Source organism: Stomoxys calcitrans, chromosome 2 (genome assembly GCF_963082655.1).
Source record: "Stomoxys calcitrans chromosome 2, idStoCalc2.1, whole genome shotgun sequence".
Classification (NCBI taxonomy): domain Eukaryota; kingdom Metazoa; phylum Arthropoda; class Insecta; order Diptera; family Muscidae; genus Stomoxys; species Stomoxys calcitrans.
Genome location: NC_081553.1, coordinates 20,705,999 through 20,728,637, shown reverse-complemented (window position 1 = coordinate 20,728,637; position 22,639 = coordinate 20,705,999). Strand labels below are relative to the sequence as shown.

The 22,639-nt window shown below is 40.2% G+C and overlaps 1 protein-coding gene across 1 annotated transcript; it reads left to right on the top strand.

Moving 5' to 3' along the window:
• The first annotated feature begins 704 nt into the window (after positions 1-704).
• LOC106080383 (ADP-ribosylation factor-like protein 8) lies at positions 705-22,416 on the top strand. The gene is made up of 4 exons (XM_013241759.2): positions 705-952; positions 13,370-13,524; positions 13,607-13,768; positions 21,869-22,416. The coding sequence occupies exons 1-4, from the start codon at positions 830-832 to the stop codon at positions 21,987-21,989; spliced, it is 561 nt and encodes a 186-aa protein (XP_013097213.1). The 5' UTR covers positions 705-829; the 3' UTR covers positions 21,990-22,416.
• Positions 22,417-22,639: the final 223 nt, after the last annotated feature.

The window sequence follows — 22,639 nt, the reverse complement described above, 5'->3', positions numbered from 1 at the left end:
GGAGTGGGCGTCGAATGAATGTAACATATTGCCTATATTGGACGTCACTTCACTTGTTTACTGCAAAATAGGGCTCCAATTCTAGACAAAATTTCCTTTAATTTGAGTACCATATTGCCTATGGCCGACGTCATTCCGTTTGGGGCCGCCAGGCTTCATATTCGTGTTTCTGGGGTAACTTTAGGGGGTTAAGGCTGGTACTTTATTCGTTTTTCACGGTTGAAAACACAAAATTTTCGGGGTTACTTTTATGAAACAAGGCAAAAATCTCAATGAAAACATGTTACTATTATGAATACTTTTTCATAAGTAATGAGGGAATGTCCTACTGAAAGAAATCAGCAAGTTTATTTGCTTCAAAAGCTGTTATATAAAAAAGTAATCACGAAAAAAAAAAAACATAGTACCAGCCTTTGTGCAAAAATTAGATTTTTTGAGATTTTCCCCGTAAACTGCTCATCAATCTACATGTAGATTCAGATATACCATCAGAAAGAATAAGAAAGATTGGACACTGCCATTTTTCGGTTGAATGTGTTGGAATGCTCCAGCAGTTTCTATATGCTCAATCTACCGGTTACGTTAGCTTTAATATTTTTTTGATTTTACTTGCGTTTTACTAATTACACAAATTTCATAAAGGCAATGCGACATCTACGGCAGACATAGAAACTTATTAAACTGTCACTTGCCATTATACCGATTACTGAGTAACCAGTTGGTTCTCTCAAATAGGGGAAAATTATTTCTTATTTGGGCGTCAAATTGTGTTAAAAAGGAGCAAAGCCAGTTAAAAAGTAGAATTAATAGGAGAAAAAACATTGCAAAAATGCTGGCTTTAATCAACAGAATATTGGATTGGTTCAAGAGCATCTTCTGGAAAGAAGAAATGGAGCTAACACTAGTGGGCCTGCAGTATTCGGGGAAGACAACATTTGTTAATGTTATAGCTGTAAGTATATTTACTAGTGTGTCCGTGTCCATGCCCGTGCTTGCTGCGATAAAGTCCAACCAACAATTCTGCACACATACATACGGGTTAATCAGACTACTCATCATCGTTATTAACAACGTACTGGCCATTCTCCCGGACTACTCCCCAACCGCCCCCCCTCTCATAGTTCCATTCCCTACACAACACAACGCAGCTATATATTACCAAACGCCAAACGTCATCCACGGCATCGAAAAGAACGACGACATATCGATGAAACAAGAAAAAAAAAGTTACAATGGATTGTGGAAGGCGTTTGGGGGTGGTTTTTTTCCTACTAGCGGGTGTTGTTGTTTTTGTAACATATGACACAAGGGGGGGACGAACACAACAGATAAAGAAAGCCGAAAATGAGTAAACAGAATCCCTAAGAAAAAAAGGGAGTACAATCAAAAATAACTGTCATACCGTACGTACATATATGTGAGGTACACATATGTATATGTATGTGTGTGCATGTTCATAAGTACTCTATAGATAATGCAAGTTTCCTTTCCTGTCGCCTTTGGCTAAGAAAGTAAGAATCATACAATTCTGCATTAGTAATGAATGAATATTGAAGAGGAATCAAGATTTAGAGTTACTATATCGTCGACTGCATAACAGGCCCCAATTTTATTGAAGCTAATTCAGTTTTTATACAAAGTTTTTGCTGGGTGAACGTGACAAAGAATATGATTTATTTGCGGATAGTACAAACGATTGTCTGAATCTACAGAAGCGTGTCCAAATTTGACATCTGACCAGCAAACGATTTTTATATGTAGTCAGTGGTGTGTACTTATTGCTTTAAGCAGTTCCAATTGTTGGCCACTTCGTTATGAAATGCTTTCCAAAACCTTTTATTTCTTCAACCCTAGTTGTAATACAGAAGCCACCAAAAATCGAAGTACATGTAGCATAGCCCAAATCGAAGACTTACGTACTAAAAGAGAATTATCGAGCTGCGTTTTTTTTATAGAAATATTTGTATGCGGGATCAACAACCATATCAGTTTTGGTTTTGCCAGCCAATGCATTGTTTTCTCAAATTTCTTGAAGTTTTTGTGTGCTGCTTAAGTGCCTACTTTCTTTTGTTTTTGCAGTGATTATCAAGTTGATTCATCTTGTTGTTGTTGTCGTTGTAGCAGTGTGTTATACACTGAGGCGGCAGCCCTTGCCGATGAAGAACTCCATCGGGTCAATCCGGTACGTACAACCGGCTGCTATGGGATTGCACTCATCTTGTTGAAGCTCATTCACATTTTGCTTTAAGTTTTCGTTTCCATGTGGTCTGTGAATGCCCTTATTGAGAACGTCCGCCACCCATGTGATAAGAATTAAAGCACCCACGACAAACTGGAGTACCTTACACTGAACTATGATCCGAACTGGGAGTACACCAATGTTGTGGTTGTTGTTTTAGCCACATTGCATGTGGAGGTAGCGATACTTGTCAAGCTTTGTAGATGAGCAAGCTAGTTCCGGTCCAAAGGACCGATCGCCGCGGGAACGGGGCGGCCATTTGTTATTTAAAGGCGACAATAACTCGCCAATAATTAAATTGGGAGGCCACCGTAGCGCAGAGGTTATCATGTCCACCTATGACACTGAACGCCTGGGTTCGAATCCTGGCGAGACCATCAGAAAAAATTTCAAGAGGCGGTTTTCCTCTCCTTATGCTGGCAACATTTGTGAGGTACTATGCCATGTAAAACTTCTCTCCAAAGAGGTGTCGCACTGCGCCGTTCGGACTCGGCTATAAAAAGGAGGCCCCTTATCATTGAGCTTAAACTTCCTTAGTGGAATGTTCATGAGCAAAATTTGCTATTTGTAATAACTCGCCTTGTCATATCGAGCATCATAGGCACTCAGTATTTGTGCAAGACTCGGTGCCGTCTGACTCTCCGCTCGAGGCTGCAGATTGTTCGCGACTGCCATTGCAGCTACTCCGCATGGAACATTCCACTATCCGCAAACTGTGGATGCGCTCGGTAGCTCTCAGCTAAGCTTCTCGTGACAGCAATGAACACCACACAGATCGGTCCTCAATATTCCAGCCGGTGTGGTGCTCACAGCTATGCCGTGCCAGGTCGGGATTACACCATTGTGGGGGTTATTGTGTTCCGATTGTAATCAAAGACCATTTGACGCCATTTGTTCATCTCTCCACCGAATTAGAGGCAATTTTCAATTTGATCACTGAAGATACTTTTAATAAATGTATGGAGAGACGGAGGCCACCGTAGCGCTGAGGTTAGCATGTCCGCCTATGACGCTGAACGCCTAGGTTCGAATCCTGGTGAGACCATCAGAAAAGAAAAAAATTTAGCTGTGGTTTTCCCCTCCTAGGAGGCCACCGTAGCGCAGAGGTTAGCATGTCCGCCTATAACGCTGAAGGCCTGGGTTCGAATCCTGGCAAGACCATCAGAAAAAATTTTCAGTGGTGGTTTTCCCCTCCTAATGCTGGCAACATTTGTGAGGTACTATGCCATGTAAAACTTCTCTCCAAAGAGGTGTCGCACTGCGGCACGCTGTTAGGACTCGGCTATAAAAAGGAGGCCCCTTATCATTGAGCTTAAATGGGACTGTACTCATTGATATGTGAGAAGTTTGCCTATGTTCCTTAGTGGAATGTTCATGTTCAGACATTAAAAATTTCATTAAGGAATAGTGGTTTTGAAGTTTGAAGCCCCATGCTAAGAGATTGTTTTTATTGCCGAGCCCGAATTGGCAACCGTAGAGCGCCACCATTTAGTGGTAGAAGTTTTACATGGGTGAATCTTATATATAAAATTGAATTTGTGTTTGTTTGTTTGTTCCGTATAGACTAAAAAACGGCGGACCCTCCCCCTTACCCCAAAAGTACTACCCAAAAATAAAAGTGGACCGATCGGGACAATATGGGACTCAAATGAAAGGTATTCAGGAGTTGAGAACGAGTTTCATATTAAAAATTGGGTCCAAGTAACTGGGGGCCGCCTTACCCCAAAACCCCCTAAAATAGGTTTTTTGGACTATCATGACAATATGGGACTCAAATGAAAGGTATTCGGGAGTAGATTGCGAATATGGTCAGGAAGGAGAAATAGGCTTTATAGTTTTGTTGATTTCGGAAGGGGGCGGACCCTCCCCCTTTTTCCCAAAAACACCACCCAAAATCGAAAGTGGACCGATCGGGATAATATGGGTATCAAATAAGAGGTATTGGAAAGTAGAATACGAATATGGTATTAAAATTTGGAGCTAAGCACCCATCGGGCCGCCCCAACCCTAAAATTCCCCCAAACGGACATATTGATGTCAATATGGGCCTCAAGTGAAAGGTATTCTGTAGTAGATTACGAATCTGGCATACAAAATCAGATCGAAGTATAGGGGGTCCCCCTTCCCTTCAAAAACGCTTTAAATGGGCATATGACCCATCACGACTATAGGGACTCGGTTTTTTTTGTTTGTTCCGTAGAATCAAAAACGGCTGAACCGTTTTTCTTAAAATTTTCACAGATTGTGTAAGTTTGTCTGGAAGTTGAAATCGGTATATAACCTGATATAACTGTCATATAAACCAAGCTGGGGTCTTGACTTCATGTCCCTCTAGAGGGCACAATTCTTATCCGATTTGTCTGAAATTTTGCACGACGTGTTATGACTTTCAATAATTGTGCCAAATATAGTTCAAATCAGTCCATAACTTGATATAGCTGTCATATAAACCGATCTGGGATCTTGACCTCTTGAGCCTTAAGAGGCGCAGTTATTATCCGATTTGACTGAAATTTTGTAAAACGGCATCTCCCATGACCTTCAACATGCGTGTCAAATATGGTCTGAACCGGTCTATAGCCTGATACAGCTCCCATACAACGCATGTCTCTATTGCACTTCCCGAGCCCCTTAAGGGTGCAATTCTTATTCGATTTGGCTGAAATTTCACATAATGACTTTGCTATGGCCTTCAATATCAATTTAATTATGGTCCGAATCAGACCATAGGCTATATAATTTTTAGAAATCGGATGGAGGCGATTCCTCTCCCTTAACCCAACAACGCCATCCAAAACCAAAAGTGGACCGATAGCTTAATATGGGTATCAAATGAAAGGTATTGGAGACTAGAAATCGAATATCGTATTAAAATTCGGGTCCAAGTACCTAGCGGGCCTCCCCAATCCAAAAACTCTAAACAAATATATTAGACGTTCATGTCAATATGGGCTTCAAATGAAAAGTATTCCACAGTAGATTACAAATATGGCATACAAAATTAGGTCCAAGTAATGGGAGGTCGCCCCTCCCCCAAGTACCCCCAAATGGGCATATTAGCCGACCATGTCTATATGGGACTCAAATGAAAGGTATTTGGGAGTAGATTACGAATATGACATACAAATTTGAGTTCAAGGTGGCACTTATCTTTCCAACAATAAGTCAAATAGGTTGATTGACCCATTTTGACAATATTGTATTGGAATGAAAGGTATTTGAGAGTAGAAAATGAATTTCATATCCAAATTTGGAGCCAAGGTACGGTCCTAAAGCGCCCCCTAAACTATACTTAATTTTCGATTATGGTCATATGGAGCTCAAATCAATGGTATTTGGGAGTAAAGAACGATTTTTGGTATCTATTTTCAACGCAAAGTGCCGGTGGCCGCCCCAGCCCTAAAAAACACCTTCCAAACATTTCATATTTACTGACCATGGCAATATGGGGCTCACATTAAATGGATTTGGGAGTGCAGCACAAATTTGATATCCATATTTGAGTCGAAATGGCTGAGTGCCATCCTTCCCCTAAAATACTCATTTTCGGGACAAAGTCCCTGGGGCCCGTCCCATCCTCAAACAGAATTTATTTACCGACCATGCCATTATGGGGCTCGAAGCGCATATTTACATTAAGGGCTAAGTGTCTCTCTAAACCGGAGTAAAAATTTACCCAGGAACCGCGAAGGGGCACACTTCTCACACATTAATTAAAGCTTTTCGATTCAAGTTTAAACTCAATGATAATGGCCCGGATGCCATATCAACACTTGGCTTACACAGGTTTTTTTCGACGCTCGCTCGTCCATTACGCAACCTTTTCAACCTTGCCTATCGCGCGGGAGTCTTCCCGGCGCGTTGAAAGGTTGTGAACGTTCAGCCAATACCCAAGAAGGGTGAGGCAAACAACCCTGCGAATTATCGGCCAATTGCGATATGCTTCGCTCTCCCCAAGGTCATGGAGACTGTGGTTAGAGCCTAATGGCCTTCTTAGCGACCAACCGTATGGGTTCCGCAGAAATCACACTACGGGCGACCTCATGGCACTTCTGTCGCAACGTTGGAGTTGCTCAATCCACCAGTTTGGTGAGAGTTAGATTGTGGCTCGGGTTATCTCCAAGGCTTTTGATAAGGTTTGGCATGGTGCACTACTATCACAGCTTCTCGCATTTGGTTGTTGTTGTTGTAGCAGTTTATTGTGTTCTATCTTTCGTCTGCTTGATTCTGTTGAGTGTCAAGACCCAGGAACTCTGCGACTAAGATGGGGTGCGTCCACAGGGATCTTTGTCTGAGTCGAGTGGGTCTGGCCGGGCAGTCAAACAGGTGACGTGTATCGTGCGGTCTCTGGTTACAGTCGGGACATACATCTTGCACATCGGCATCAATCCTAGCTCTGTAGGAATTGAGGCGGCTGCATCTGCCGGATAATAATTGAGCCAGAACTACTCTGGTTTGCCTGGGGAGATCGATTTCTTCAGTTGCAATGGGTGGCGGTCGTTCTTCCAGGACTACATTCATCCCCTAACCAATTACCGCATCTGCTACCGTGTCTGCATGAATGTTGTTTAGACCTGCTTGATATACCGCTTGATCTAGAGGTTTTCTCTTAAAGCGCTGAACCTCACGCTCTAGATCATGTAGATCTACCTTAAGGCTTCTGGGCGATGGATATCCACAAGATGATGGTTTGGATGGTCTCTGCGATAACAGTCCAAAAAGAATTACTTAGACAGCATGTAGTTATGTCTTGGCGCTGGTTGGATCTTTGTCTCCTGATGGACGTGGTCCACATGAGAACTGAGGAGACAGCCCGTCGCAGTTCGGAGGGCGACATTCTGACAGATCTGAATATTTTTCCACTACGTGTCACAAAATTGACGAGACCACACTGGCGCTGCATAACTTACCACAGACCGGCCAATTGCTCTGTACGTGGTCAACAAGGTTTCTTTGTCTGCACCCCAAGTGCTGCCAGCAAGCAAGTGACTTGAGGACCTTGTTTCTACTTTTGACTTTATCGCAGATTGCTGTGGCATGTGAGGAGAATGTTTAATAGCTGTCAAATGTGACGTCAGGTATTTTGGGACACTTGATGGTCGGAATCATTTCTCCATCGACCATCACAGTCAGCTCAGTCTTCACCTCACTCGGATTTGTAGTGAACAATGCGGCTGAAGATTTGGTGGCGGATATCTTCAGATTTCTTGCAGCGAAATATGAGGCAAGTTCGTTGAGGTAGACGTTCAACCTACCGCAGAGGTCATCAATGGGTGGGGGGCCTGATGCCATTATCGTACAATCGTCCGCATATGATACGATCTCTATGCCGTCTGGAGGGGGTGGAATGGAGGATAGGTAGAGGTTAAACAGTGTCGGAGATATCACACCACCTTGGGGAACTCCCTGTTTCACTCTACGGTGCTTCGACTTCTTATCCATATGGTGTCGCGTTTGGTGTCGGTAACGGCTTCGTTCGATTATTTCGAGCTTTCTCAGAGATCGCACTATCGTTATAGATGGGTTCTCATCCAAAGACCACAAATTGACAGCAGTTGTACCCCAGGGCTCTGTTCTTTTTTCCTTCTCTTTTTCTTATTTTCATCAATTATCTGTTTGGTCAGACATCGAATCCGATCTACTCATTTGCGGATTACAGTAATCTCTGTCATTCATACTCATTTGACCATAGGCCGAGTCTTCGAGAGATTGTGAGGACAAGAGGCGGGTTATGGATGATACACTCTACCAGTATTTGCTGGCCATTTCTGGGTGGGGTCGAATGAATCGACTCAGTGCTGCTTGTTGTCACAAACGATTCGCTGACCCATTACGATCATCTTTGTCTATCAACGGTATAGGTGTTGAACAATCAGAAGCTCTTGATGTTCTGGGCATGAAATAACAAAGTGATGTCCGTTGGGCTAAACATGTATTTGAAGTGTTGAGAGAAGCATTCAAGTGCCTAGGTTTCCTTAAACGGTGTAAGAATTACTTCACTCCATCTGATCTTCTTAACATCTGCACCACTTTCATAAGACCGTAGATGGAGTACAACTCACATGTATGGGCTGGAGCTGCAAAATCATCCCTGGAGCTACTGGACCATGTACAGAGGACAGCGACGGCGTTGATTGGGAACAGTGGGGTATCCAACTCTATTGGCTCCCTTGATCATCGTCGCAATGTGGCTTGTTGGGCGCTGTTCTATCGGTAGTTTCAAGGTGTGTGTTCGTCTGATATTCGTGTTCTTATTCCTGATGTAAGGATGTATGTCAGGGATACTAGACATTCCAAGAACTCACACCCGTTTGGAATTGATTGGCCAGCGGACCGCACAAGGCATTATAGAGAAAATTCTTATTTCGCGCGAACCGTTCGTAGGTGAATTCGACTTCCGGCTAATGTTTTTCCCTCCCATTTTAACATCCAAAGATTTAAGACAAATGTCAATAATCCATCCTTTTCCCCCTCTCCAATTCCTAGTTTCCTCTCACCAACGCAATGCTCTGCATTCATAGGGGAAATCCCCTGCGTGTTGGCTGAAAGAAAATAAAAAAGTTGGGATTCACTTCCACGTGTTTCTGTACTTCTATTTTGGGTAACTTTAATATAATCAATATTTGTATTTAAAAAAACAACCTACCACATTCTTAACATCCCAAACTTACAAACGGACTCACTTTTATACCGACCGTTACTCTAAATATTAAAATTTATGAGAACAGATGCATCTTTTAATTTTCGTCATTAAACAAGGAGGCAAGGCAATGCCAAAAATGGTTGGATTTAAACCCCTACTAAATACTTGGAAAATTTCCCATGAACATTCCATTAAGGAACAGGGGATACTACTCTCATATCAATGAGTGCAGTGCAGATCAAACTTACAGGTCAATGTTAAGGGGCTTCCTTTTTATGCCGAGTTCGAACGGCGCGCCGCATAGCGACACCACTTGGTAGAAAAGTTTTATCATAGTAGGATACCTCACAAATGTAACCAGCATTAGTATGGGAATAACCACCGCTGACAATTTCTGTTCACGTCGGGTTTTGAACCCAGGCGTTCGACGTAGTAGGCGGACATGCTAACCCCTGCGCCACGGTAGCCTCATTTGTACTTCTATATACACAAAACTTATTGACACATTGAATCCCATGGCAGCCGGTTGTATGTATCGAATTGACCCGATGGATTCCTTCATCGGCAAGGGCTGCCGCCTTAGCGTGCCACACACTGCTACTGCAACAACAACAACAACACATGAATCATCCAAAAATTTTTATATGATGACTTTGGCCATTTTTGGCCGCAGTCGTGCCACTGTGCGGTGGCCTACAATTCATATGTATCAGAAAAAAGCAAAGTTTACAAAATCTTTGCTGATTTCGGCCAACGGTTAATTATATGACAGTGATACATGGGTTTGATAATAATAATTTACTTACTCATCATAATGTTTGCTTGCTTTTGTTCCATCAAGAAAAATGCATTTTTTGTCGTTAAAAATTCAAACAAAGGCAAAATAATGGGGGGTTACATCATCACTGTGTTATCGGCTAACTTTAAAATTTAAATATGAGACTTAAAACGCTGCAATCTTCTTGTTTATATGAAAAAATGCATAGCATTATCAAATTTCTACATAAACAAATGGGTGTTACAAACAAATAGTGGTGTAGGGTATAAAAATGTGTCTAAATCTGAACTCCACCATGGATCGCATTTCTCAAGTTCTTTTTCCGGCATCTCTTCTTAGGCAAAAAAAATCATAATTGCTCTGTTATTAGAGCGATATCAAGTTATCGTCCGATTCCGATCATAATTAAACTATATTTTGGAGACTTGTGTAAAATGTCGGCCAATTCGAATAAGAGATGCGCCCTTGGGGGGCTCAAGAAGTGAAATAAAGAGATCGGTTTTTATGGGCTATAGACCGATTCATACCATAATAAACACTTATGTTGATGGTCATGAGAGGATCCGTCGTACAAATTTCAGCCAAATCGGATAATAATTGCGACCTCTAGAGGCTCAAGAAGTCAAGACCCCAGATGGGTTTATATGGCAGCTATATCAGGTTATGGGTTGATTTGAACCATACTCGGTACAGTTGTTGGAAGTCATAGTGAAACACGTCGTGCAAAATTTCAGACAAATCGGATAATAATTGCGATCTCTAGAGGCTCAAGAAGTTAAGATCCCAGATCGGTTTATATGGCAGCTATATCAGGTTATGGGCCGATTTGAACCATACTTAGCGCAGTTGTTGGAAGCCATAGCGAAACACGTTGTGCAAAATTTCAGCCAAAATCGGATAGGAATTGCGCCCTTTAGTGGCTCAAGAAGTCAAGCCCCCAGACTAGTTTATATGACAGCTATATCAGGTTATCGACAAATTTGATTCATATTTGGCACAGTTATTGGAAATTATGAAAAAACACGCCATGCACATTTTCAGCCAAATCGGATAGGAATTGCGCCCTCTAGAGGCTCAAGAAGTCAAGATCCCAGATCGGTTTATATGACAGCTATATCAGGTTATGGGCCAATTTGAACCATACTTAGCGCAGTTGTTGGAAGCCATAGCGAAACACGTCGTGCGAAATTTCAGCCAAATCGGATAGGAATTGCGCACTATAGAAGCTCAAGAAGTCAAGACCCCAGATCGGTTTATATGACAGCTATATCAGGTTATAGACTAATTTGATTCATATTTGGCACAATTGTTGGAAATTATGAAAAAACACACCATGCCCATTTTCAGCAAAATCGGATAAGAATTGCACGCTCTAGTGGCTCAAGAAGTCGAGATTCCAGATTGGTTTATATGACAGCTATATCAGGTTATGGGCCGATTTGGAATCAAAACAAGCTGTATCAAGCAATTTAATCGATTCAGACCATATTAGACACATATATTGAAGGTCATGGGAGAAGCCGTCGTACAAAATTTCAGGCAAATCGGATAATAATTGCGACCTCTAGAGGCTCAAAAAGTCAAGACCCCAGATTGGTTTATATGGCAGCTATATAAGGTTATGAACCGATTTGAACATTATTTGACACAGTTGTTGAAAGTAAGAATAAAATACGTCTTTCAAAATTTCAGCCAAATCGGATAGGAATTGCGCCCTCTAGAAGCTCAAGAAATCAAGACCCCAGATCGGTTTATATGAAAGCTATATCAGGTTATAGACTAATTTGATTCATATTTGGCACAGTTGTTGGAAATTATGAAAAAAACACGCCATGCACAATTTCAGCCAAATCGGATAATAATTGCGACCCCTAGAGGCTCAAGAAGTCAAGATCCCAGATCGGTTTATATGACAGCTATATCAGGTTATGAACCGATTTGTAGCTTATTTCGCACAGTTGTTGAAAGTCATAATAAAATACGTCATGCAAAATTTCAGCCAAATTGGATAGGAATTGCGCCCTCTAGTGGCTCAAGAAGACAAGACCCAAGATCAGTTTATATGGCAGCCATATCAAGTTATTGACCGATTTGAACCATACTCAGTACAGTTGTTGGAAATCAAAACAAGCTGTATCAAGCAATTTAATCGATTCAGACCATATTAGACACGTATATTGAAGGTCATGAGAGAAGCCGTCGTACAAAATTTCAGGCAAATCGGATAATAATTGCGACCTCTAGAGGCTCAAGAAGTCAAGATCCCAGATCGGTTTATATGACAGCTATATCAGGTTATGGACCGATTTGAACCATACTTAGCGCAGTTGTTGGAAGTCATAGTGAAACACGTCGTGCAAAATTTCAGGCAAATCGGATAATAATTGCGCCCTCTAGTGGCTCAAGAAGTCAAGATCCCAGATCGGTTTATATGAAAACTATATCAGGTTATAGACTAATTTGATTCATATTTGGCATCAGTTGTTGGAAATTATGAAAAAACACGCCATGTACAATTTCAGCCAAATCGGATAAGAATTGCGACCTCTAGAGGCTCAAGAAGATAAGACCCCAGTTCGGGTTATATGACAGCTATATCAGGTTATGCATCGATTTGAACCTTACTTGGCACAGTTGTTGAAAGTCATAATAAAATACGTCATGCAAAATTTCAGCCAAATTGGATAGGAATAGCGCCCTCTAGAAGCTCAAGAAGTCAAGACCCCAGTTCGGGTTATATGACAGCTCTAGCAGGTTATGCATCGATTTGAACCATACTTGGCACAGTTGTTGAATATCATAACAAAATACTTCGTGCAAAATTTCATTCAAATCGGATAAGAATTGCGCCCTCTAGTGGCTCAAGAAGTCAAGATCCAATATCGGGTTATAAGGCAGCTATATCAAAACATGGACCGATGTAGCCCATTTACAATCCCAACCTTTACTCCTTGGGAAGATAGTGTGGTTCCGTCAGACAGACGGGCGGACGGACGGACATGGCTAGATTGACATAAGATTTCATGACGATCAAGAATATATTGGGTTGCCCAAAAAGTAATTGCGGATTTTTCATATAGTCGGCGTCAACAAAATTTTTCACAGCTTGTGACTCTGAAATTGCATTCTTTCTTCTGTCAGTTATCAGCTGTTAATTTTAGCTTGCTTTAGAAAAAGAGTGTAAAAAAAGTATATTTGATTAAAGTTCATTCTAAGTTTTATTGAAAATGCATTTACTTTCTTTTAAAAAAATCCGCAATTACTTTTTGGGCAACCCAATAAATACTTTATGGGTTCTCAGACGAATGTTTCGAGTAGTTACAAACAAAATGACGAAATTAGTATACCCCCATCCTATGGTGGAGGGTATAAAAAAACTTACGTTTTCGGTTTTATTTTTATTTGAACTCTTAGAAAGTGGTGCAAATGCAAATTTGCCCACGAAGATTTCATTAAGGAACAGGGGCAGACTTCTCACATGCAATGAGTGCTGTCCGTTTCAAGTTTAAGGTCAATGATAAGGGACCTTCTATTTATAGCCGAGTCTAAACAGGGAGCCGTAGTGCGACGCCCTTTCGGGGAGAAGTTTTTACATGGCATAGTGGCTCACAAATGCCGACAGCAATAGGAGGGCATAACCAACGAAAGTGTTCTACGATAGTGTTACGAACTGCTATTCATCTTTTCCCTTTTCTTGTCTTCATTTCAGTCTGGCCAATTTACAGAAGATATGATTCCTACAGTCGGTTTCAATATGCGCCGCATCACCAAGGGCAATGTTACAATAAAGGTGTGGGATATTGGTGGTCAACCCAGATTCCGTTCCATGTGGGAGAGATATTGTCGTGGCGTCAATGCAATTGTGTAATACTTTTGAAACATTTTGCAAAGGCTATTGGAATATTAAAATTTTAATGTGTGTTTGTTTTTATAATTTGCTGTACAGGTATATGGTGGACGCAGCGGATTTGGATAAAATGGAAGCATCACGCAACGAACTGCACTCATTATTAGAAAAGCCGCAATTAGCAGGTATACCTGTATTGGTATTGGGTAATAAACGTGATCTTCCAGGTGCTTTAGACGAAACCGGTCTAATTGAACGAATGTAAGTACAATTGAAATATAATTAAAACAAAAAAAAAAAGGCATACTAAATTAAAAAATGAGTTTAGCAAGTCATTCAAAAGTGTATTCCATTGCGGGGGAAGTTTACCTGAAATTTGACAGAACCATAAATTAGTTGAGTTTAACTTTTAGTAAGCAAATACTAATTAACTTAGAATGAGTCAAATAAGAACCTAAACATGTAGAAAATCGTTTCTGACACACAAAGGTCTGGAAAAACTAAAAAATCTCAGCCTTCAAAAATATTTCAAAACTGGTGGCTTACCCCTCACTTATGCCATAAGCCATTAGCAATCGGGTTGAAAAATGTTGGGGATGCTTGAAAATAACCTGTGCACATGTGCAAAAGATGCCTACACGAAAATGAGGTAAACAAGTAAAAAGGCGTCAAGTTCGGCCGGGCAGAACTTTGGATACCCACCACCTCGGATATATATGTAAACCACCTTTGGTCAAAATCCGGTGAAAAATGCATAATTTTAACCCCATAGCGGCTTTATCGAAATATGGTCCGATTTGGACCAAATTCGACACGGATATTGGAGGTCATTGTTCAATTTTGTAGAACAAAATATTGGTCTTTGTGGTAGCCATATCCAAATATAGGCCTATCTGAACCATAAACGACACGGATGTTGAAAAGCCTAACACAAGTCGATGTGTCAAATTTCAAAGAAATCAGATTATAAATGTGCCTTTTATGGGCCGGTCTTTAAATCGAGGGATCGGTCTATAAGACAACTATTGGGTTGCCTAAAAAGTAATTGCGGATTTTTTAAAAGAAAGTAAATGCATTTTTAATAAAACTTAGAATGAACTGTAATCAAATATATAATTGCCATTTTGTTCGATAACATTTTGCCATCTTCCTGGCAAATTTAGTATTCCACGGTCATAGAACTTCTGGCCTTTATCTGCGAAAAACTGAACCAAGTGCGATTTTATAGCCTCATCATTGCCGAAAGTTTTACCATTTAAGGAGTTCTGCAAAGACCGAAATAAATGGTAGTCTGATGGTGCAAGGTCAGGGCTATATGGTGGATGCATCAAAAGTTCCCAACCAAGCTCACTCAGTTTTTGGCGAGTGACCAAAGATGTGTGCGGTCTAGCGTTGTCCTGGTGGAATATGACACCTTTACGATTGACCAATTCTGGTCGCTTCTCCTTGATGGCTGTATTCAATTTGTCCAATTGTTGACAGTAAACATCCGAATTAATCACTTGGTTCCTTGGAAGCAGCTCAAAATATACCACACCCTTCCAATCCCACCAAACAGACAGCATAACCTTCTTTTGGTGGATATCAGCCTTTGAAGTGGTTTGATCTGGTTCACCATGCTTGGACCATGATCGTTTTCGACTAACGTTGTTGTAAACAATCCATTTTTCATCTCCAGTTATGATTCGTTTTAAAAACGGACCGAATTCATTGCGTTTAAGGTGCATATCACAAGCGTTGATTCGGTTTGGCTTTTTCACCAGTCCAAGACTTTTTATGTGATAATGAGCGGTTGATTTTGGTATATTTAACTTCTCTCCTATCTCACGCTCAGTTACATGACGATGCCAATTCGGTTAATGCTTAAAATTTGCTTAAAATTTGTCAACGCCGACTATATGAAAAATCAGCAATTACTTTTTGGGCAACCCAATAGACCGATCTGCACCATAAACGACACGGATGTTGAAAAGCCTAACACAAGTCACTTTGTTAAACTTCGGCGACATCGGACAATAAATGCGCCTTTTATGGGCCCAAAACCTTAAATGGAGAGATTGGTCTATAAGACAGCTATATCCAAATCTGAACCGATCTGGGCCAAATTCAAGAGGGATGTCGAAGAGCCTGACGCAACTCACTGTCCCAAATTTTGGCGAAAGCGGACAATAAATGCGCCTTTTATGGGCCAAAACCCTTGAATCGAAAGATCGGTCTATATAACAGCTGTATCCAAATCGGGACCGATCTGGGCCAAGTTGCAGAAAAATTTCGAAGGGCATAACACAACTCAATGTCTTAAATTTTGGGGAAATCGGGCAATAAATGCGCCTTTTATGGCGCATTTATAGGTCTATATGGCAGCTATATCCAAATCTGAACCGATCAGGACCAAATTGAAGAAGGATGTCAAAGGGCCTAACACAACTTACTGTCTGATATAGCCCATCTTCGAACTTAATTTGCTTATGGACAAAAAAAAAGAATCTGTGCAAAGTTTCAGCTTAATATCTCTAGTTTTAAAGACTGTAGCGTGATTTCCACAGACAGACGGACGGACATGGCTAAATGGTCTTAGATTTTTTCGCTGATGAAATGTGAAACTGTCCGTTCGTCTGTCTGTCTGTTGAAACCACGCAAACTTTAGAAGGAGTAAGGCTAGCCGCTTCAAATTTTGCACAAATACTTCCTGTTAATGTAGGTCGGTTGGGATTGTAAATGGGCTAAATCGGTCCATAACTTGATATAGCTGCCATATAAACCGATCTGGGGTCTTGACTTCTTGAGCCGCTAGAGGGCACAATTCGTATCCGATTTGGCTGAAATTTTGGATGAGGTGTTTAAGTATGACTTCCAACAACTGGGTTAAGAATGGTTCAAATCGGTCCATAACCTGATATAGCTGCCATATAAACCGATCTGGGGTCTTGACTTCTTGAGCCACTAGAGTACGCAATTATTATCCGATTTGGCTAAAATTTTGCATAAGGTTTTTAGTTATGACTATCAACAACTGTTCTAAGAATAGTTCAAATCGGTCCATAACCTGATATAGCTGCCATATAAACCGATCTAGGGTCTTGACTACTTGAGCCTCTACAGGGAGCAATTCCTATCCGAATTGGCTGAAATATTGCATGACTTGTTTTGTTATGACTTCCAACAACTATATTAAGAATGGTTCCAATCGGTCCATAACCTGATATAGCTGTCATATAAACCGATATGGGGTCTTGACTTCTTGAGCCACTAGAGGACGCAATTATTATCCGATTTGGCTGAAATTTTGAATGAGGTGTTTTGTTGTAGCTTTCAACAACTGTACTAAGAATATTTCAAATCGGCCCATAACCTGATATAGCTGCCATGTGAACCGATATGGGATTTTGACTTCTTGAGCCTCTAAAGGGCGCAAGTATTATCCGATTTGGCTGAAATTTTGTACAACGGCTTCTCTCATGTCGAATATGGCATGAGTCTGTTTATAGCCTAATACAGCTCCCCTATAAACCGATCTCCATATTTTAGTTTTTCAGCCTCTAAAGTGTGCAATTCTTACTAGATTTGGCTGAAATTTTACACAATGACTTCTACTGTGGTCTCCAATATTCAGTTCGATTATGGTCCGAAACAAACAATAACTTGATATTGTTCCAATAACATAGCAATTCCTTTCTTGTACCCTTTGTTTGCCTAAAAAGAGATACCGTGGCAAGAGCTCTACAAATGCGATCTATGGTGGAGGGTATATAAGATTCGGCCCGGCCGAACTTGTGATGGCCTTATAAGCTGTTTGCATTCAGTGCTTGCATTCAGTGCTTGCTTTTTGAGTCGCATTTTCCGAACAATTCAGAACCATACATCAGTGTTGGCAGTAAGTAAGATTTTGCCAGAGGAGCTCGGATATGTTGCCGGGTTAGTAGTTGAGTTTGGTATAGTGTCCTAAGCATTCCAAATACTTTTCCTGTCGTTGCGATGACTTGATCCTTCCACGTTAAAGTGCTATTTATTATTATGCCTGGTCTCTGATGAGAACTGAGAACTGATGAGAAACTCACAACATATGCTTTGCCTTCTATCAGTAATAAGAATGAATTTAGATTTATTTGGCTTTATCAGAAGATTTTTTTGCAGTGGCCCATGTGTGCATTTTGCAGAGATCTCTGTTTAGCTTTAATATCCCATCTGATAGTGATGATTTGTGGCAAGGAAGGTATATTTGAACATAATCTGCATATATATGGATGTTTGAATACTCCAGTTGATGTGGCAAGTCATTGATGTACATGGAGAACAATTGAGATATTGAGCTAAAATTTGGCACAGATACGTCGTTTTGATGCCACCCTGGTTAAGTTCTTGAATGGGCGAAATGGAACCATATTTGGATAGAGTTGCCATATAGACCGATTTTCCGATAAAGGGTCTAATGCCTATAAAAACTTTATTTTTCATCCAATTTTATCGAAATTTGAAACAGTGGGTTTCAAATTTCGAGGTTCAGATCGGACTATATTTAGGTATAGCTACCATATAGACCGATCTCCCGTTAAAGGGTCTGATGACCATAAAAGCTTTATTTATTACCCGATTTCGCTGAAATTTGAAACAGACTATATTTAGATATAGCTACCATATAGACCGATCTCTCGATAAAGGGTCTGAAGACCATAAAAGCTTTATTTATTAGTTGATTTCGCTGAAATTTGCAACAGTGAGTTATTTTAAGCCTCCTGACATCTGACCTAAATATGGTTTAGATCGGACTATATTTAGATATAGCTGCCATATAGACCGATCTCCAGATAAAGGTGCCCATAAAAGCTTTATTTTTTATCCGATTTCGCTGAAATTTCAAACAGTGGGTAGTTTTACGCCTTCCAACATAGGACTCAAATATGGTTCAGATCGGACTATAGTCAGATATCGCTGCGATATTGACCGATCTGTCGATAAAGGGTCTGAAGCCCATAAAAGCTTTATTTTTTTATCGGATTTCGCTGAAATTTGGAATTGTGCGCAGTTTTAAGCCTCTCAACATCCTACCCAAATGTGATACAGATCGGACTATTTTTAGATATATTGGGTTGCCCAAAAAGTAATTGCAGATTTTTTAAAAGAAAGTAAATGCATTTTTAATAAAACTTAGAATGAACTTTAATCAAATATACTTTTTTTACACTTTTTTTCTAAAGCAAGCTAAAAGTAACAGCTGATAACTGACAGAAGAAAGAATACAATTCCAGAGTCACAAGCTGTGAAAAAATTTGTCAACGCCGACTATATGAAAAATCCGCAATTACTTTTTGGGCAACCCAATAGATGCCATATAGACCAATCTCCAGATAAAGGGTCTGAAGCCCATAAAAGCTTTATTTTTTATCCGATTTCGCTGAAATTTTAAATACAAATTTCAATAGTGACTTATATTTATTAGACCACTCAATGTCCGTGCGGAATTTGGGTTCGTAAGTTAACCAATTTTTATCAGATTGTAGCGAAAGGGGGTTTACATATACACCCGAAGTGGTGGGTATCCAAAGTTCGGCCCGGCCGAACTTAATGCCTTTATACTTGTTATAAAATTGTAGAAGTATTCAGGTTCTGCTAGGACGGACGAGATTAAATCATGTTTGGAGAAACAAGGAGAACTCAGCTGGTCATATAGGAAAACATTTTTAGTGTTATCTTCTTTCCTTATATATAAAATTCAATTTGTGTTTGTTTGTACGTATGTTTGTTTGTTTGTCTGTTTGTTCCGCATAGACTCAAAAACGGCTGAACCGATTATCTTGAAATTTTCACAGATTGTGTAAGTTGGTCTGGAAGGAAACATAGGCTATATAATTTTTTGATATCGGGTGAGTGGCGGACCCTTCCCCTTACCCCAAAAGTACTACCCAAATATAAAAGTGGACCGATCGGGACAATGTGGGACTCAAATGAAAGGTATTCAAGAGTAGAGTACGAATTTCATAATAAAATTTGGGTCCAAGTACCTGGGGGGGCCGCCCCAGCCCTAAAACCCCTTAAAATAAGTTTATTTGACGATCATGACAATATGGGACTCAAATGAAAGGTAATCGGGAGTAGATTACGAATATGGTTAGGAAGTAGGAATAGGCTTTATTGATTTATTGATAACGGAAGGGGACGGACTCTTCACCGTTACCCCAAAAACACCACCCAAAATCAAAAGTGGACCGATAAGGACAAATATGTTTATTTGACGATCATGACAATATGGGACTCAAATGAAAGGTATTCGGGAGTAGATTATGAATATGGTTAGGAAGTAGGAATAGGCTTTATTAATTTATTGATAACGGAAGGGGCGGACTCTTCACCGTTACCCCAAAAACACCACCCAAAATCAAAAGTGGACCGATAAGGACAATAGGGGTATCAAATGAAAAGTATGCGGGAGTAGATTACGAATATGGCATACAAATTCATGTCGAATTATAGGGGGTCACCCCACCCCCACAAAAACGCCCAAAATGAGCACATTAGCCAATCACGAATATATGGGACTCGGTTTGTTTGTTCCATATAGACTGAAAAATGGCAGGTCCGATTTTCTCGAAATTTTCGCATATTGTGTAGGTTGGTCTGGAAAAAAACAAAGGCTATATAATTTTTCGGTATCGGAAGGGGGACGGACCCTCCCCTTATGCCAAAAACACAACCCAAAATCAAAAGTGGACCGATCGAGACAGTATAGGTAACAAATGAAAGGTATTGGAGAGTAGAATACGAATATGGTATTAAAATTTGAGTCTAAGTACCCATCGGGCCGTCCCAACATCAAAACTCCCCCAAACAGACATATTGGGCGTTCATTTTAATATGGAGCTCAAATGAAAGGTATTCGGGAGTAGATTTCGAATCTGCCATACAAAATCAGATCGAAGTATAGGGGGTCACGCCACCCCGCAAAAACGCCATTCCCATTATGATTATATAATACTTGGCTGAACCGATATTCTTAAAATTTTTATAGATTGTGTACGTTTGTCTGCAAGGAAACATAGGCTATATAATTTTTAGATATCGGGTGGAGGCGAACCCACCACCCATATCCGAAAGTGGTCCGATGGGCACAATAAGGGTTTTAAATTAAAGTATTGGAGACCAGAAAACGAATATGGTACTAAAGTACCCAGCGGGCCCCCGCCCCAAACCAAAACTCCTCTAAACTGATATTCGAAGTTCATGTCAATATGTGAGTCATATGAAAAGTAGTGGGCAGTAGATTACAAATATGGCATAAAACATTAGGTCCAAGTAGTGGAAAGACGCCCACCCCCAAATACCCCCAAACGGGCATATTAACCGACCATGGCTATATGGGACTCAAATGAAAGGTATTAGGGAGTAGATTACGAGTATGACATTAAAATTTGTGTTCAAGTCTAGGTGGCGCTTTTCCTCTTAAAAATACGTCAAATGGGTTATTTGGCCCATTTTAACAATATGGGACTCAAATGAACGGTATTTGAGAGAAGAAAACGAATTTAATGTCTAATTTTGGAGCCAAGTGTTTTGGGGTACGCCCTAAAGCACCCTCTAAGCTGAACTTCATTTCCGTTGTGAATAAGGAACAAATTTGATATTTCCACTTTTTTGGGGAATATTGACCATGCATGGCATTGTACCTCGTAAATGTCGCCAACAATAAGAGGGATAAACACCAAGAACATCGCCCGGATTCGGACGCGTTCAGCGTCATAGGCTACAATGGCACGAATTCGATATCCGCATTCAGGGCGAAGTGTCCCCACTCTAAAAAGATAATAGTGTTAAAGAAGGCGCAGCGGAGCAGGCCCGGTTAGGCTGGTATTACTATTTGAGGTATAATGGTTAGGTATGGAATTGTTCACGTTGTATAAACCAGTAGAGTTAAATGTATTTGTGAGCTCAGATTCCTTTATACAGTTTGAGTTAAATTCACCTCCAACTATCAGGTCCTCATATTGCGTCGAAACTTCCATAAGCTCATGTATGAGATTATCAAATTTAATATGCCGGTTTGGTCTATAAACGCATCCAACGAGTAATTTCCTATTATTTATCCTTGATTCAAGAAATATTGTCTCAATTTTCTCTTGTTCCTCTGATTTTCTGATAATCCTACAATTCATTTCATTTTTCGCATGTATAGCTGCACCACCTTCAAACATTTCTGAAAACATTGTATCCTTCGACCTTTATCATGTTGTCGGTAATTGATTCTGTGAACCAAATTTCAGACACGCTCTTAAGCCCATAAAAGCATCGATTTCATTTCATGCTCTGCATTTTTACTTATTTAATATTCGATTAATTTTTTTGAATAATTTCCTTTATTCTATATTTCAGGAATTTATCCAGCATACAAGACAGAGAAATATGCTGCTACAGTATTTCGTGCAAGGAAAAGGATAACATCGACATAACGCTGCAATGGCTGATTGCACACTCGAAGAGTCAAAGTCGTTAGAGAAGGCGTTTAGGGTGCCACCAGGAAACCTCTCCATACGACTAAAATCTTTCAAATGCTTGTGATGTGATGCTTCTGACGACGATAGTTGATTAAGATGATGGCAAACGGCGGCAGATTTAATGTAGGATAATAGACATTAAGCCAAAGTAAAAAAACAGAAGAAAACTTAAATCAATTCATTATTCAAAGATACCTGGAGGAGAGTATCCGAACTTTTTTTGCAATGAAGAAAAACAACAACAATCCATTTGTGGTCGACCGAACAAAAAAAAACACAAAAAGAAAGAAACATAAACATACACACACACACACTTCACACTCGTGTCTAATATTATTAATTAATCTCATGCTTTACAAAAACAAAAAACAACAAAACTTATATAAAGGAAATCAAAAACAACCAAAACCAAACCCCCTACCACCATTCTGTCGTCTTGAGTTTTTGGGGGAGTTTTTTTATGTTACGATGAGTATCAAAACAATTGGGTTTCTTTCACTATTTTTCACACAGCAAAAGAAAAAAAAAACAACAACAAAAACGAATGCCTTACAAGTCGAGCACGCTAAAAAACACAAACAAAAAACAAAATGACAATGCAAATTAGAAGGATGAAGATTTAGAGGTGCTTCCTGTCTTTTTTTTTTTT